The sequence below is a fragment of the Phalacrocorax carbo genome, chromosome 14 (genome assembly GCF_963921805.1).
Source record: "Phalacrocorax carbo chromosome 14, bPhaCar2.1, whole genome shotgun sequence".
In the NCBI taxonomy this organism is placed as follows: domain Eukaryota; kingdom Metazoa; phylum Chordata; class Aves; order Suliformes; family Phalacrocoracidae; genus Phalacrocorax; species Phalacrocorax carbo.
In genome coordinates this window covers 10,841,072-10,858,104 of record NC_087526.1, presented here as the reverse complement: position 1 = coordinate 10,858,104, position 17,033 = coordinate 10,841,072, and the positions used below count along the sequence as shown (strand labels likewise).

General features: G+C 39.2%; 1 protein-coding gene across 4 annotated transcripts in view; it reads left to right on the top strand.

The window, feature by feature from the left end:
• Positions 1-17,033, top strand: part of EYA2 (EYA transcriptional coactivator and phosphatase 2) — a 104,239-nt gene that overhangs the window by 68,305 nt on the left and 18,901 nt on the right. For all 4 annotated transcript variants that reach the window (XM_064465692.1, XM_064465693.1, XM_064465691.1 and 1 more), the window contains exons 6-9: positions 1,064-1,131; positions 3,070-3,247; positions 4,879-5,006; positions 5,511-5,594. In XM_064465692.1, the coding sequence (XP_064321762.1) occupies positions 1,064-1,131; positions 3,070-3,247; positions 4,879-5,006; positions 5,511-5,594 (458 nt within the window). The remainder of the gene's footprint in view (positions 1-1,063; positions 1,132-3,069; positions 3,248-4,878; positions 5,007-5,510; positions 5,595-17,033) is intronic.

Genomic DNA, 17,033 nt, shown 5'->3' with positions numbered 1-17,033 from the left:
GGCCGCGCAGCACCAAAATCCTACCTCTTTCACTGAGGAAGTAGTGAGTCTGAGTGCTTTTTGGAGCCCGTCGCCTTTCATTAGGATAGAATATGGCATAGTCCAGCTTTTGCCTCTTGAACATTAACAGCCAGCTCTTGGAGCAAGCACTGTTGCAAAACTCTGGAAGAACACTTTTTGTATAGGTTCTCATCAAACCATGCAAACTCAAGACTAAGTTCTCCACTCATGTGAAATGGAAAATTTTGAAACAGAAAACAACATAGTCTGGAGTTAAGTCAAGGCTAGAACCTGCCAAGGGTGCAGGATCCAGGGGATGGGAAGCTTGTGGCTGACCTACCGCTTCCCTGTTGGGAGGCAAAGGAGGACTGTCCCTGTAGACCTTTTCTGAACTTTTACTTCACCACCTAGAAAACTTCTGCAGTATTGCTTCCTCCAGCTAAGGAGACCTGGCTGGACATCAGTTGCTTCATTTGGGACAGAACCATGTAAACTCACTTGTCTATCCTTTATCTTCCTAATATCCCAGGATGAAGCAATGTTTTTGCTCCCTGCTGTTTCCAGAAATCTCAGCAATAATGTTCTTATGTTTAGGATATAAACACCAGGGAACAAAATTTCAGTGTCTTCTAAAAATTTCCAGGTACCTGGTCCATAGGGACAGAGTCCAGGACATACCTATGCGTGAAAGAGTGTGTGTATGGTTGTATATGTAATATGAGGAGTTTTCCTGCAAGAGAAAATGATAAAAAATATTTTTCTGTTATTTATTGGGGGGGAAAAAAGTAACTTAATTTTAAATTTGGGTTGAATCTTTGTTTTCCAGCTTTGTTTCCCAGCTCCATTAGTGTATATTTTAGTGTATGTAGTGGTTGTCTTTGAATGCCTTTCAGTAAGCAGGCCTTAGTAATAGTTCTAAATCTTTACAGCCTATGTTTCTCAAGATTTGTGATATACTTTTTTCTAGTGAGCAGGTCCTTTACTTCCTGTTGGAAATTATTTATATTAATATGTCCTGTTACTTTGCTGGTGTGTTTTATGACTGTGATATTCTTTCCCTTAGGCACAACAGGGATTTACCAGGGAGCCAATGGACTGACAAATTCTGCAGGATTCGGTGCTGTGCATCAGGTATGGTGCAGCATTTATTACTGACGACCTTGTCACTTCCTTTAAATGCTTAGAAGATTGGTAGATCAGAGAGATTATAATGGTGTTACATATATTTGAGGAAGGTACTGCCATGAGTTTTGCTGAACACCATTTTGTTCTACTCCTACAGCCTGCCCATTTGCTGGACTTCTAGATTAATTTTAAGATGTGTGTGTCGATACACAGGCTTGCACAGGGTGCAGTCCGTGCAGGAGGAGGATACCCTGGCAGTCTGCCATGCTGCTGTAGCAAATGCCAGAAGTTTCATCATTCCTCTGCCATCTTACAGCTTTCAGATATGTTTTCCATCCTCTACAGAGACCTCTGCTTTTAGGATACTGTCGTCTGCTGTCTTGGCACTGTATAATGAATATGAACCATATGAAAGAGGCATTGGCAGGCCCTGATGAATATTGAGCCGTCTGAGCTGTCTGTACGCTTCCTTCTTTGAGAATACACCTGTCTGTGGGCTTCATGCTTCAGATACCTTGATAAATGTGTGTGTATAAATAAACAGCATGCATATGTACACAAGGCAGATGTTTTTCAGTAGTAAATGGCTCTTCTTGATTGGCCCAAACAAATGAGTACACTGTCCCAGAAAATGTGTTTTGGTTGGCCAGAAATTTCAATTCTGTGTTTGTAAGGTGATTGTTGACTTGTATTTTTAATGACAACAGTAGACAATTTATTACTTCAGTTTTGGCTAAAATCTTGGCCTGTAAGTGCTGACAGAAGTTCATTTGATTGAAATACAGAGGTTACCTAAAAAGGGGAAGAATAATTGGGCTGTTTTCATTACTTTGTGATATTCTTCAAGAGAAAACAATGAAATTCTCTCATTTCTTTTTCAGTTTAATTCTTATTATGACAGCTTGAGTCTTTGTTCTTGAGAGCTCCCTGGTGACTGAAAGTTAATGAAATAGCTGTGTTGCAGTAAGCAGTTCAGGAGGAAAGTGCTTTTAGTCTTTCTAAAGACTATTTATTATTTAATTTTATTTAATACCAGAGACCTAATTAGCATTTCTGAGGATGTAAAAACCTTTTGCTGAAAGACATTCCCCAGAGCATGAATACAGTTCTCTATCTGAAAAAGCAAATAGGTGGACAAAACCAGGAGTTGCAATTAAAATTAATAGAAACAAATTAAACCTTTCATGTTTTAATTGTCCAGAGAAAAGTTTTCTAATCCATTCCAGTGTCCTGCTTCTCACAAAGAAAGAACATATGGTCATAATGACTTGAAGTTTGTTTAGGAGCTTTAAGACAAGGGGTTTCATGATACCTCAGCTCCCCAATGTCACTTGCACCTCATATTTTTAGTTCATTTTTCTGTAGGTAGGGAAGAGCACTGAGGCATTTAATTGTTACTGAAATAGTTGGACAATCTCAGCTATGAACATTTCAGCAAAACAAGTTACTTTTTCTTCATTTTTGTAACCTATTCTAGCAGCTGATCGGAAAAATGTTACTGATCATGGGAAAATGCAGCCTGTTTTGTTCCTTCCCTCACCCAATTATTCATTCTGTTCTTCGAATTTCTCAGGTATTTCATTGTTTACAGGGACTATGTGTTCCATCACAACCCTTTTCAAAAAGCCGCCCTCATTCACTCCTGTATGAAATTGTTGAACCCTGTAATACAAAATGTGTTGGCACTGATAACTAAAGTCCTATGGAAAAATGCAGAATTCGCCTGATTTCTGACCTCTTGTTGATTAGTTAATCCTAATAAAATAGGAGCATATCTGGGGGAAGCAGAAATGTAATTTCATAAGTGAACAAAACATGGTTCTTTAGCGAAATATTCCTGAGCCGTGACTTGCTGCATATGTAGATAACACTGCCTTTGTGCCTTACTAATTTATAAGATAAAACCAGACACACAGAAGTTAGATGTTTCTTTTTTCCTCAAAGGATTATCCATCATATCCAAGCTTTCCTCAAAGCCAGTACTCACAGTATTACAGCTCCTCCTACAACTCTCCATATGTGTCTGCAAACAGCATCAGCCCCTCAGCCATCCCAGCCTCCACTTACTCTCTGCAGGAGTCTTCTCACAATATCACCACTCAGAGCACAGAATCACTGTCTGGTAGGTGCATTTCTTCTGTTTTCTGTTTGGCAGTCTTGGTCACCTTTAGACATAAACACTAAAAATTGCTGGAATATTTGAAATACATATATTTACATGGATAAATCAGACTCCCTATCACTTAACAGTTCTGCTTACGTGGTGCAACACAGGGTTTTGGGGAGAGATTAGAACATCCAAGCTCTCTAAAACCATTCTGTGTCATTTTCATGAGTATGTGAGCTTTGATCTCCTCTAAAGGTAGTACGGAAAGAAAATAATTACATACAAAACCCAGATCAGTACTGAGGACTAACATGGGTAGCAGTGAGTTCAAAACAGCCATGCTCCAAAAAAGCCCCAGAATTTCCTGATTTTCTGATGACTTTTAGCCCATGTCTCTGTCATGGTTTATATTCACCTCTTACAACATCATGAACAACATTTAATACATGTATTCATAAATAAGTACATCAAGAGAAAGTTCTTTTTTAAAAAATCAGCACACGCTCTTTGTCTAAGTTGAAAGTTCAAGATTAGTTCCATGTGAAAATGCTTCAAAATTTGTGGCCTTTCTTTGAGTGATAAATTTTTTAAGTCTCAAAGCTTAAATGGCTTATGGAATTACTGATGGATTATGATGCTCCAATGTACTGTTCAAGGACAATCTTCAGATATCACACCCCTACTAAAGTTTTCATTGGCATGCAATAACATTTATATATAACGCCACATAATTTCTGGATGATCACAGTATACGCCCAGTGTAGGTCTGCTGACTTAGGAAACAAATCTGAACATCTGTGGTTGCTCTATAAGAAAAATAAACTATTATTGGGTTTTAAAAAGAAGTGATCACAGATTGCTCTAAAAGCAGTTGGAGGATTTTCTGTTCCTTAGATCTTATCTCAGCCTTTTTGAGAAAGGGTGATTTCAGAAAGGCTTGTTAGGCACAATCCAAGCTTCTCTGAAGAGAATATGGTTATTCTAGGAAGCTGGAGAGGCCACAACTTAGCAAGGTGAAAAGAAAAATATGTTTTAAAAGGATTTGTAATGTAACGTAAGTGAAATACAGGCAGGTTTATGAAACTCAAGCCAATTAAAACAGATACTTTATACAAGGGAAGTTTACCTTTGTCTGTCTCTTCTCAGTTATTTCTAAAATACTATCCTCTGTGAAATGGAATATGGCTGAACAGGCAAGTTCAATATTTTTAAATAAAAGTTGATGTTGAAAGTATATTTTTAATCATAAGCATTCATCAAATTTAAAAAAAAATCAGAGGTTGAATTGGTCTTGGTTTCCTTTTCCATTAACTTTCTAATTTCCCTCAAAAAGCAGGAGGGGTATATAAATCAAAAAGCTTTTTTTTCTTTTTCCAGTGAAAAATGTGATAAGGTTTTGAAGTGCCATGTCCATTTTTAGATGTTATATATATACAAACTTGGTGTTTTTTGAAATTTTCTTAACAAATCTTGGGAGCTGAAAGTTATTTCTCTAATAATGTCAGCTATTGACATGAGAAGAGTAAGGTTTTCTGATAGTGTTTTCTCAATGTTTCTGGTGCTCTCCATTAAAAGGTTTCATGCCTTAATTATAATGACACAGGGCAAAATTTAAGTTTACAATGGAATTTCTTGTTTCATAATAGGGGAATATTCAACAACATCAGCAAAAGATATAGAAACAGATAGGCATCACAGAGGGTCAGATGGCAAGGTACGAGCTCGGTCAAAAAGAAGCAACGATCCTTCCCCTGCTGCTGACAGTGAGATTGAGGTAATAACTTTAATTTCTAATCCCTTAGTAAATCCAGCAAAGATAAACTGTTGCATCTGTTAGCAAATCCCACCATCAGACTGGTGAGTTGTAAGAGCCAGAATAAAATCAGTATTATCTCTGGAGCCTACAGGCACGGGTAGTGAAAATAATTGCTCCATTTCTGTATTACCAGCATCTCAAAATATTCCTCATATGTACTTTTTTTTTTCCTTTGAGCTTTTTCTAAGTCTGCTGTTTTGTTCCTCTGACTTGACATGCAGCAGGGGATTTCTGTGGTTGGTATGAGAGCAGACTCTCAGGATGATGAGCACACACATAGTGCAAAAATCCCTAATGTTTCATTTTGCCTGCTTTCACAAAGCATCTCCAGTCAGTGCTCCAAATGGGTTTCAGATCTTAAAAAGCTCTAGTCCAACAGGACATATACCCTGACTGAACAAATTCTTGCAGTTGCTTAATATGTAACTATATTTCTTTTTTCCACCCTGTCTGTCATCACAGCGTGTGTTTGTGTGGGATTTGGATGAGACGATAATTATTTTTCACTCCTTACTCACGGGAACCTTTGCATCCAGATATGGGAAGGTAAAATTTAATTTTTTTAGCATTACTGCTTGTCCAGCCAAGTTGCATCAGGAACTGTGGGGGCAGTTAATGAGACAGCTTTTCAAACAGATGCTGCCAATTTTATTCAGACACATTTGTATAAATATGTCCTGTGGTATTTCCTTCTAACATGTGAAAATTTGATTACCTGCCTTTCATGTTGCAAGCAGCCCCATGTTTTTCAAAAGCTTGTATTGTTCAGCTGCTGCTAGATGGGACATCGGGATGTTCTTTCAATGTCTGTCTTCTGCAAGAAAGAGCCTTCCAAGCAGCCAGACAGCATTAACTCCAGCCTGAATGAGGTTACACGTTTTTTTAGACCAGTGTTTTCTTACAAATCTCAGACAACTTTTTAAGAGAAGAGTACTGGCCATGAAGAATACTGGCTCTGCTTCCCACATGGCTGCTGAAGCTTACATTTTTAAGGGGTTTTAGGAGCCATATCTTTAGCTATCCCTACTTCAGGTATGGGTATATGGGTAGTTTAGGTATGGGAAATGCAGGCAATTCCATCTTTTTAGGTAACTCTCTGTGGCTGAACTGACTGAACTTGGCTGCTAAGGGGAAAACGCTGGCTTTTGTATTTAGTACCATGTGCTTCAAGTTCTTCCTAAGGCAGCTTTTTATGATAAACAGTTAAGTCACTTTGAATTACAGAATGTCAAACACTCTTAAATGGGTAGGAGAAAGACAATATCATTACCTAATTAAAGGTGGATGACCTAGTTGGCAGCTGTTTCCACACATGGCTTTGAACAGTCAGCTTCATCAGGAGACTGGAAAATAACCCTGCTTCTCTCTAGAAAGCAAAAATATGATTTGACATCATTTCATGGCTTTACCAGCTGTACTTGTTTTATGATGGTTATAACAAGCTGAATGTGCAATTAGTAAGATAGATTTATTGTTTGCTGTTAGATGTGCACAGTTGTAAAGGATATAAAATGGTGTTTGTGGTGTGGAAGTCTACTGCAGCATTTGGAATGCTGCTAGCACTTCTAACAGCACCCTCTGAAAACGAAGCACGTGTTTCCAAGCAGGGATTTATTCAGACCCATGTTGTACAAGGTAATTGAAGCAGTTACTTTTCCCAGGGAACATAATGAATGAGGCAGTCTGAGGTATACATGTGTAAGCTCAAACCTACTGCCTGCAAAAAGTAGAAAGAATTAGGCAGGATCAGGAAACATAAACTTACGTGGTGTAGATCTGCTATGTGGTCATGCCTAGCATTGGGTAGGAGCTGCAGTATGCATATGGAGAATTCCTTTAATGGGCTGACTTTGTCCCTGCATAAAACCTCTGAAGCAGATGCCTTCATTTGCTGCCTCCTGCACAAGTTTAGAGGGTGTGGGGTTGGGATCTGCTGCATGGGGCAGATGGTGTTGGACTGAGGGGGTGAGATGGACCCGTGGAGATAAGAAGCCCTGCCACTGCAGTACCTGTGAGCTCTTGCTGATGGGCTGCCACAAAGACAGACGCTGCCATCTCTAGAGCAGCTAGTGTGGGGATGAACTGGGGTCAGGGAGTGGAGCCAAAAAGGGTTTTTCAAAAGCACTCACCAGTGGCCGAGTGTCCTGTTGGCCGTGGGAGCAGAGTTAGGGCAAGACAGGGCACTTGTGAGCAGCAGCCTGGAAAAGGGACTAGGGAGAGGGGGAAACAGGAAAATGGAAACTTGGGGGATTGTCTGCTTTGGAAGGCCTTTGAAGGTACAAAAGGACAAACTTCAGTTGACTGTTTCCTTTATACGAATGTAAAGAATGATAGAAACATGAATCTTTTTTTTTTTTTTAATGAATGAATCACCTTTTCTGTTAAGTTACCACAGCCTCTTCACAAAACTTCTCTAGGATTTTTTTTTTTTTGATTCTTCATTTGTTTCATCAGTATTAAATTCCTCAGGGCTTTCCTATATGGGAAATGGTTGTCTTATAAAAGTATTACAGGCTAACGGCTTGATCCAAAGACAACCAGAGGCTTTGGTGGGCTTTGGAACAGACCTTAAACCAAGAGGGAACATGCTCAGACAGGCTGTCCTGGGAACCGCTAAATAGTAACACAATTCAAAAATGTTTAAGTGAGCTGAACTATCAAGTACAAGTGAAGCAGTGAGCCAGAGGTTAATAGACTTTTAGAATCTCTTACTTGAATAACGTAGGAAGTGTTAATCTCAATGTAAATTAAGTATCAAGGCCTAAAATTCTTATATTTTACCATAATTGATGATAAAAGGTTCTTGTGCCTGTAATTAGACATGCACATGCATTGAATTAAATCTCACACAAGGAGGTGCTAGTTCTGTGTGTCTTCCTCCAGAAAAAGTGTCGGTTTGTAGGATCTTCATCATTCCCCTGACCAATATTAATGTCCCAGCATAATCCTGTCTGTTGCACTGATACAGCTGCTGTGCAGCCACTCCAAGAATTAGTCTATAAAGTTGATCATTTTGAAGAATAACACCTCTTTCTGGGATGATGTTTTCTGGGAAGAGCAAGGGAGGAACATCAACCATAGCTTCAGAAATTTCGGTCTAAATGCCTGTTGTTGTTTAGCTACAAAATCTCAAATGGTTCTGTGTGTCGCCACTTCCTTGATAATGGCAGCAATAGGGAGCTGTCCAAAAAAATCTGATTTTGAAAAAAGAAAAAAAAAAAAAGGAAAAAAAGAGGGAAGAATTCACAAAAAGGATTATAAGTTGTAGTCATATTATTAATCATTAATGCTTCAATGTATGTTTTCTGACCTGATTTTATGTGAAAATTCTCTTTCTTTGGTTTCTGAGGGAAACCTCTATGGTCCTTGCCATACATATCGGCTCCTCAGAGCATGGACAGTTCATCTCAGGTGTTCAGAAAATAATTTGCTCACAGCATTAATAGACATTAAAACAAAAAATTTACAGCTGAAGCATGAATGAATAGCTCAGGCTCAGTTGCTCCTTTTTTTGTCCCCTCTGCCCAAACTCTTTGGTCTATCCCATAGATTACAGAGTCGTCAAACATTTGGTCTTAATGTCTTTCCCATACGGTCGCTGCAGTATAACCTTTATAGTGGCAGTCAGAGTGGCCTGCAAATTCACGTTTCCTTTGCTTTTTTGCCCATGGCTGAATGGATGCATACCTGCACAAACACAGGGAGTCACGGTCTAAGTGATCAGGGCAGCAAAGCTGTCAAACCCAAGGAAACCTCTGTATCCTTTGGTTTCTCAGCAGGAGGCCCTCTGACAAGAAAAGGAAAAAAAAAAAAAGTTCCATAGGCAGTTAACCCTGGATATTATGTTCAGGAGGGTTTAGGAACCTGTTCTGCAGGCTTCTGATCACTGTATGAGTGCCGAATATTTATTGTGTGCCTAGAGACCACAACAGATGTAGACCATCATTATAGCTTAATGTACTGTCCACCCAGCCCTTTTAATCCCTTTAGGCATGTATAATAGAGCTCCCATTCAACAGGAAGACGACTGCAGTCTTTACTATGTCCACAAAGATCTGCCCACCAAATCACTGACTAAACATAATGGGAAAAATGGGACAGAATCCGTAACAGTGCTGCTGGGGTTTCACATGAGTTGGGTAGAAGTCTTTAGCCATTTGAAGCAGCTAGGTGCAATACAGAAAGACTCTTTCGGTGGTATTAATTCAGACACAATAAAAAGAGATTGCATGCACTCATGTGCGAAGAAAAATCATAAGTGTATTCCCCTTTCCCTGAGATATTTGCAAGCTTGTTCCATAACCTGTGTTGTTAAAGCATTAAAAAAGAATTTCTGCATCTCTTTCAGTCTGAGAAATTTTAAGTATTATATTGCAGATTCATTCTCATGCTTTTCGAAGGACTAGTATCAAGAAAAAAGGGACCACTACCAAGCGTTTTCCCTAGCTGAGGAATGTGTGTGAAGCTAATAGCTCTTCTCAGTATTTTGTATTGCTCCTAGAATGTGTATTCTTGTTCTGTGTTGGTACGCTCCTTGGGATTTTAGTGCCAAAATGAATTGTGAGTAAAGTAAAACCTTGAGTTAAAAATCATCGTTATGTGCAAGTTACTCTGAGATCCTGCAAGCAAATGGAAAGGATTTTATTTTAGCACTGACTTAAAGAACTGAATACATAGGACAGTCTTAAATTCTTGAATAGTGTTGGATCTTTATCAGTGCTTTGACAATGTCTGCTCATACTTGGGAGTTACAACCTATGAAATTCCCTGTAAAATGCATAGCAATTTCTGGGATTGTTCTGCATCTTGAATTGTCTTGAATTAAGAAAAACCTACTGCAAAAAATAATAAAGCACATTATGTCCCAGTTTTAAATCAAACTCATGTAAAGTTGTGTTCTAGATTTTAGTTAACCTTAACTGAAAGGTGTTTAGATTGCACGTATTACACGGTGTCCCTGTGAGCCTGGACTATGTGGTCACTTCAGCTGGAATGGCCGCTCTGGCTGCTTTCAGTGGGGATTTGCAGTTTGCCTCATAGTTGCTTGCTTGGTTAGAGGCTTGACTGATGTAGGGGCTGTTTTTCTATGATAGCCATATTTTCTTATTTTGCATTCTAGGAGTGGCAACATGAGATTTATCCAAGTTGTAAGCAGACAGGTATCAGTGAGATAGAGACAGAGCATGCACTCACTCAAGTTTCCAGCCTGTTGCAAACATGGGCTCTGCCTCTCTTATGAGGGACTTGCAGAGGCACAGGTATGAGAAGGACTAGGAGAGGGTCCTCCAACAATAGCGGGGCCTCGAGACATTTTAGACAGAGCAGTTAAAGTTGCCGTTTGGCCCAGCTGAGGACAGGACGTAAACATGATTTTCTAGCTCTTCAAGCAAATGTCATCGCTGCTAAATGTTGTGGCTGTCCGTGAACTGGACTGTTTTGTTCTCACTCTAAATGATGTTGTGGATCTAAGAAACCTTATTCCTAAAAAATTTCACTGGCAGTTACATGTTCTACAAAAAGTTTTCCTTTAAGTGAATTATAATTTACAATTTAAAAAAAAGTCATTGAAAAGTTCCTGTTTGACTCGACTCGATCGTTGTAAAACCCATGGGTTTATTCCCCCCCCCATTTTCATTGAATGCTTCAAGTAGCTTGTGCTTTTCCCTGCTTTGTGCTGTCGCAGGACCCTAAAGTCAGGACCTGATTGAAACACCATAGGGATTTAATCAAATCTGATGGTGATTCATGCTTCTAATGGCCGAATCTGTCCTTTACCACTTTACAAACTGAGAAGGAATAAAACCCCATTTTATTGCTCGGCTGTTAAAAACTATTTGTAGAAGTTGCTAAGGTTCAAATCAAAAGCGCCCTCCCTTGAGAACTATTAGTTAATTCTAAGTGCCATAGCGTGGCTTTTTTTCTTCCCTCACTTGAGATGTGGCCTTATATCACTACTGCTGTTCAAACATCTGAGAGTTTTCCATTCCTTTGACAAACATGAGCCAAAGTGCTTAAGGACATCTGTTTATTTTATTTCTTTAATGAGAAAACCTTCCAATTTCTTACTGGCTCAGCTGTGTTTATTTACATTTTGTTAGTCATATGTGTGGGGCACCTTGGGACGTTAAAAACCTGCAGAGGCCTATGCTGAGGGCTGCTAGCAGGCATCCTGGTCCGAAAGGCAGAATAAGCCCTTCCTAAGGAAAACACAGTCCTTGGAACTCCATAAAATAGATTTTCAAAACAAATAGACCCTAATTCACTCAGTAGATCATGGATTAAGTCAAGATGAATACAATTTGGAAAGGATTTTCTGAGGAAGTTGGAGATTTTTTTACCCACTGGAGGCTAAACCTTGTATTTAATGCCTTTTTAAGTTAAATTAAAAAAGCATTCAATCACTGCAGGTAATAAAAAAGTCTGTTACTTTAGACATGCTGCTATATCAATTATTAGTTCATTATTGGAGAGAAGGGAGTAAATAATTGCAGCCATTTGATTATTTCAAATGTGTATTTCGGGAGCAAACATCTGTGTTTATCATCTGTACTGGTTGATGAGAAGCAGCAGCAGAAACAGCAAAACCAGATCCACAACAGCTTAGACGGTGGGCATGGGAGCTGCTCTGAGCTCGTGTAGATATAACCTCTTGTACTAGAGCTTAGGTGAGCAGTGGGTTTTCTAAGCAAAGTGCACATGTGGCGAGTGGAAGTATTAAAGGATTATTTTTTACATAAAATATATTATTCAGAAACAATGCTGGATTGTCAAACAAGCATGAGTAAAGGGACCCTGCTTTCCAGTATCACTGAGTGGTGACTTGATTTTAAGGGAAAAATAGGTTAAAAAGCAACAACCACGAACGAAACAAACAAAACACACAAAAAAACCCCAAAACCAACAACAACAAAAAAAAACACACACAAAAAAAACCAAAGGGATATAACTTGTGTTGGGAAGTAGCCTGTGTAAAATATGCAGTTGTGCTGGGGATTACACACCGTGATGTGTTTCCACCAAGCTTTCCAGGAGTTTTGTATTTTTCACAGAGCTATCAAGGGCTTACATATAGAAATACAGTGATTTTCCTGTGTTGAGGGGAAGGGAATGAAGACGTATTTGGTTTAAATTTCACTCCCTCTTTTGACATTTATGCCCTGTAGAGTAAAAAGAAGTTATTTGTAGATTTTTGGTCATGAGCCTTTTGTATTACTAAATCAAAATAATTTCCATTTGTTCTCAAGCATCACAGTGCAGCTTTTACCCTGTATTTAAGTACAGTATTCCCACAGGACTGGAATCCATTCCAGAACTCCTGGATTCAGACACTGGATAAATTAGTGTAGTCATTTCTGCTTGTCCCTAAGTATAGTTCATTTAGAGAGGGAGGAGAACCCTTTCAACCTCTGTGTGCTCTTGAATGTGAGGATTTAGTGACTGACGTGTCCATTTGCTTATTGGAATAATTTCCAAGGTGTAGTCCCCAAACATTTCTGAACAGATACATGCCAGTAGAAGAGAGTCCTTCAGTAAATAATAAGCAATACTTTGGAAATACCACTCAAGTCATAGTGAGGGTGAATATGAAAAGGTGTCTGAATGAAAGGGATTAAATTACATTTTTCTCCATCTAGCATGGACTTTTCACAAGGTCACACTGTGATGACTGCATAGACACTATTCATTTAAATTTGGTAGATTGTCTAATAAACCTGGATATATCAACGTTTAGGTAAAACAATGTGTCTTCATATTGTCTTATGTCAATGCATCTTCAGGAAAAAAGTTTAGAGCCTGAAAAGCTGAGTGATTCTATTTGAAAAAGGACAATCCTTTTTTAAAAAGTCTGAAGTGTAGTCATTTAAGTCTCTTCTGAAAATAGGTTTCAGCTCCTTGAGCTACATTAGTTATTTAAAACAGTTTTTCTCACAAATATCCACTCTCTTACTTGAAAAGCTCTGAGGAGCTTGGTCTAGCTGTAGCCTATGTCTATCAAAAAGATAAAATTGTAAGCCTAGCTACTTAAGTGTAGTAAAAGAGCTAAATGTGTTCTCTTCTTCAAAAAGACATGGACTTACTTGAAGTGATACACATGGTTAATTTCCCATTATTATGGGAAAGCCTTGTTCATGTCTCAAATTCTGATCAAGTTATAAAATGTTACAGCCAAAGAATGATTTTTCTCACAGACTCTTTCTGTTCAAACATGTGGCCCAGGCATTTGTATCTTTGCCTTTTTTTTTTTAATACTACAACTGAGCTGGTCCATTTTCCAGGAGTTTCCAAGTAATTAAACCCAATTAAAACTATTAAATTCTTTCTTTTGGCGACATCTTTATTATTAACAGCTAACCACAAGGAGGAGATTTAACTCAGAAAGCCCTTGATTGTATACTAATCCGTCTCTCACCTCTGGCTGACACCTGTGGCAGATAAACCCTAAAGAATAGAAGTCTGATGAATACTCTTAATTAATACTTTCTTCCTTGTAGAAAAGTAATTATTTGCTCATGGCATAAACAGGTATTTGGCAGGGTTATAAAGAGACTGATTATTTTTAAATACTAGGGCTTTATTTTGTTTTTTTTTGAAGTTGAGGTGGGAGGGAGGTCTGAATCCAAGATCCACGCTCAGACTAACTTTGGCCTAACATTTTGAATGTCGGGTTAATTGGCACATTGCTAAATAGAAGCAGAGTCAGACAACAAGCTGATTTGTTATCCATCTCAAAGGAGCCAGCTTCACCCCTTTGCTAATGGCCTGCAAGTCTGAACAGGGTACCTGTAAGGCAGAGGCTTGGAATGGGCTTTGGAGCCAGGATCGGAGGCGAGAGTGACTTGCACTTGAGAGATTGCCAGAGATAAGTCTGCTTCTCTCTTCCTTTCAAAATTACAGTGTACAGGAGGGGAGAGCTGGCTGTGGACATCCATCCAACTGGATTAGTGGTAGCTGCAGGTGTTAACAATTACATGTCTTTTTAATGCGTACTCTAGGACAAGCATAAGCAGTTTATGAAAAATCAATTTCAGTGTTTCAGGAGAGCAGTGGTAAGAAGGTTTTAATAGAGCCATTTGGGAGGACGTTGATGGTGCAGTTTGAAGTGGGGCTGCAATGCATATGGGCTTTCATATAGGTGATGCCAGTCAGTAGTACCTTTAGTAGTGAAGATACGGCAATGCAGGCATCTGTGTAGGTTATCTTCTGAAAAAGGGTTTAGCAACCTACATAGTGCATGCTGCAACATACTTGCAGCTGTTTGTACCCATATTCAGTAGCTTAAAGCTAATTTGGGTATGCCTACACATTCTGCATTCCCTTTGCTTTGCTAAAATACAGACTGTTCAGAGTTTCACGTGGACTGAGCAGACCTAATTTCCCACTGCTGTAATAGGGAAATACTTGTTCTTTGCTCACCTCCAGTTTTTGTGGAAATCATCACGAAGCAAAGACAGACTAAAGGCTGTTCAACAAGCTCCTTTTAGCCATCTTCTGTCATCCTGTTACTCAAAATGAGGGGACAAAATGAAAACAGAAACAGAAAATAATTTTAGGGAAGAAGCCTGTTAAAGCTGTTTGTTGGAGGGTCAGGAGTGCCTGGTCTGTCATGTCTGAGCACCAGAGGTTAGCACTAAAAGTAATTTGTGGGGCTGTTTAATTTCAACCCTGAAGGAAGCTCCAGCAACGGTGCATGGCAGAGGTGAGGCATATAGGGATACACTGTGGTGCTGGAGGTTTTATTTGCAAAAGGAGTTTATTGCCTGTTTTCTGTCCCTGCCTCTCATTGTCCTTGTTTGTGAAAGCATGACTCATAGATTAGCAGTGGGGTAGGACCTCGCTCTTCTAAAGTTACTAAGCAAACACTCAGGATTGAGTTTTTAGATTAATCTGTTTTCACTGTAAAAAATGGTTCCTGGAGCAGATTTGATTTCAAGCTGTCTGTGGTGTGTTCTTCCTTGGGCTTCATATGCATCAGAAAACACTGGCTAGATCTGTTACCCAGGAAGCTTGTTCCCAGGGCTCCAGGATGCACTTCTCCCATGGAAGGACAGGTCAGCAGGGATCATCGGTATGAATGTGGCAACTTTGTCACTCTGCTAAACTCACACTAACGTAGGCATTAGCAGCCCATCAGGGCATCCCCTGCAGCTCAGAGAGATCCTTTAGTGGAACAGGATTTCAGTGTCTAGGAAGAGCTCTCCATCACCATCTTCAGATAAATTTAATAATTCTCTTTCAAATTATTTACACACTCTACAGAGAATTTGGGCAACACATTGATTGATATATAATTTCGTGCTTTCCTGTCAGTGTGATTTTCCTGTTTATTTATACTTGAATTGGAAGCTGTAGCAACTGTGTCTTTCCTCTGTTTGGGTACAACCTCTCTAGCACAGTGGGGTTCAAGTCTGGGGACTAGTGCTTCTAGATGCTACAGTAATGCAAATAAATAACTGCCAGTGGAACACTGCCCTAGTGCCTCTAGACACCTATATCGTACTGGGAGTGCTGATTTGCCTTTTAACTTTATCAGCCTCTTTAAGACTTGGAAGCATGCCTTGCCATAGAGGAAATGTCCATACTGTGAAAGCAGTGATGCCAAATCATTTCCCCAAACGACCTCCCCTCTGGGTGGTAAAATGCATTTTTCTGTTTTATTTTCATTCCATCATATTCTCTATCTCAAGAGAAAGATTCCCCCCCACCCCTTTATTTTCCATATTGTTAAGTTCAAGAGAAGGTAACTTCATACACTGTGGAAATATTTCCTACCACACATTAGTGATTAATACCAATAAAGCTAAAGACAAAACTTACAGGATAAATGACAGATACCAACCAATGAGATTTCCTGAAAGGGTTTTAAAGGCTAATGATCCTTGAAATGTATAAAAATAAATTGCTTCATTAAAAACTATTTTACAAAATAATTTCTTCCTAGCAGCATATTTTCTTCAAAACAGTTCCCTCATGTAACTACACCTGGGTAGTAAAATTTGATTCAGTGCTGTTTGCATGGGGCCACAGTCAGATGCCCTGATTCCGCCTGTGTCCCTGTGCCTTGTCGCGGGTGCAGGTTTGGGGCTTAAAGTTAGAGACATGTTCAATGCAAGCCTGTTGCAGTTTACTTTTTGACCAGAGGAGAAAGTGCCCTTCTTTCTGGGACAGCAAGAGGTGTGTTTCAAACATGAGTGACAGAGCTTTTCTTTAGATGGGCACAATGCTTGTGAGTCACACACATGGCAGAAACCACAACCATTCTGCTCTAATTAAAGAGAACTACACCAAGAATGTGTAATAATTAGGTTAGTGTGTAATACACCATCCATGTCAACAGCATCTGCCATGAAAGTTGATTGAAATGTACTCATTTTCCAAACATTATGCTGCCTGTTAGAGCTCCTCAGCTAATCCATTACTGTCCTGTCATACAATAACATGACTCTGCAGAAATCTGCAGAAAATTAGTGCAAAGACTACATATAAATCTGCCCTGGTTTAGCATGGCTTGCAACTTCAGTGAAGGAAAGCCACCCACATAAAGATGAGAGATCCCTGTCCTAATGAAGATGAATTGCAAATAAAAGCCTGTTATGGGAATGCTTTTTTTTTTTTTTCAAGTTTTCTGTTGTTTAGTGTGAACAGGCACAATGCTTTTGAGCTATGAGTGTTTATCAAATTAACTACAGATTATTTTTGCTTGTGTTTTTGAAGTATTTAATGAATAAGAAAATGTTCTGCTGGTGACCTTGTTTGCATCAGTGCGTTTTTATGCTTTTGCTGTGGGTTTAGGAACAAGGTCAGTTGTTTTGGGGTGGGAAGGGTGGTTGACTTTATGCATGAGACACGTGGAAAAGTGACTGAGAATCATTTAATATTGCAGTACACCACGCTGGATGCAGCAGGTCACTTGATTGTGTTCAGAGTAACGGATCAGCAGAGGCTGTATCCAGTGCTCATTGGGCAACTTTGAAGCAGTAAGCCAAG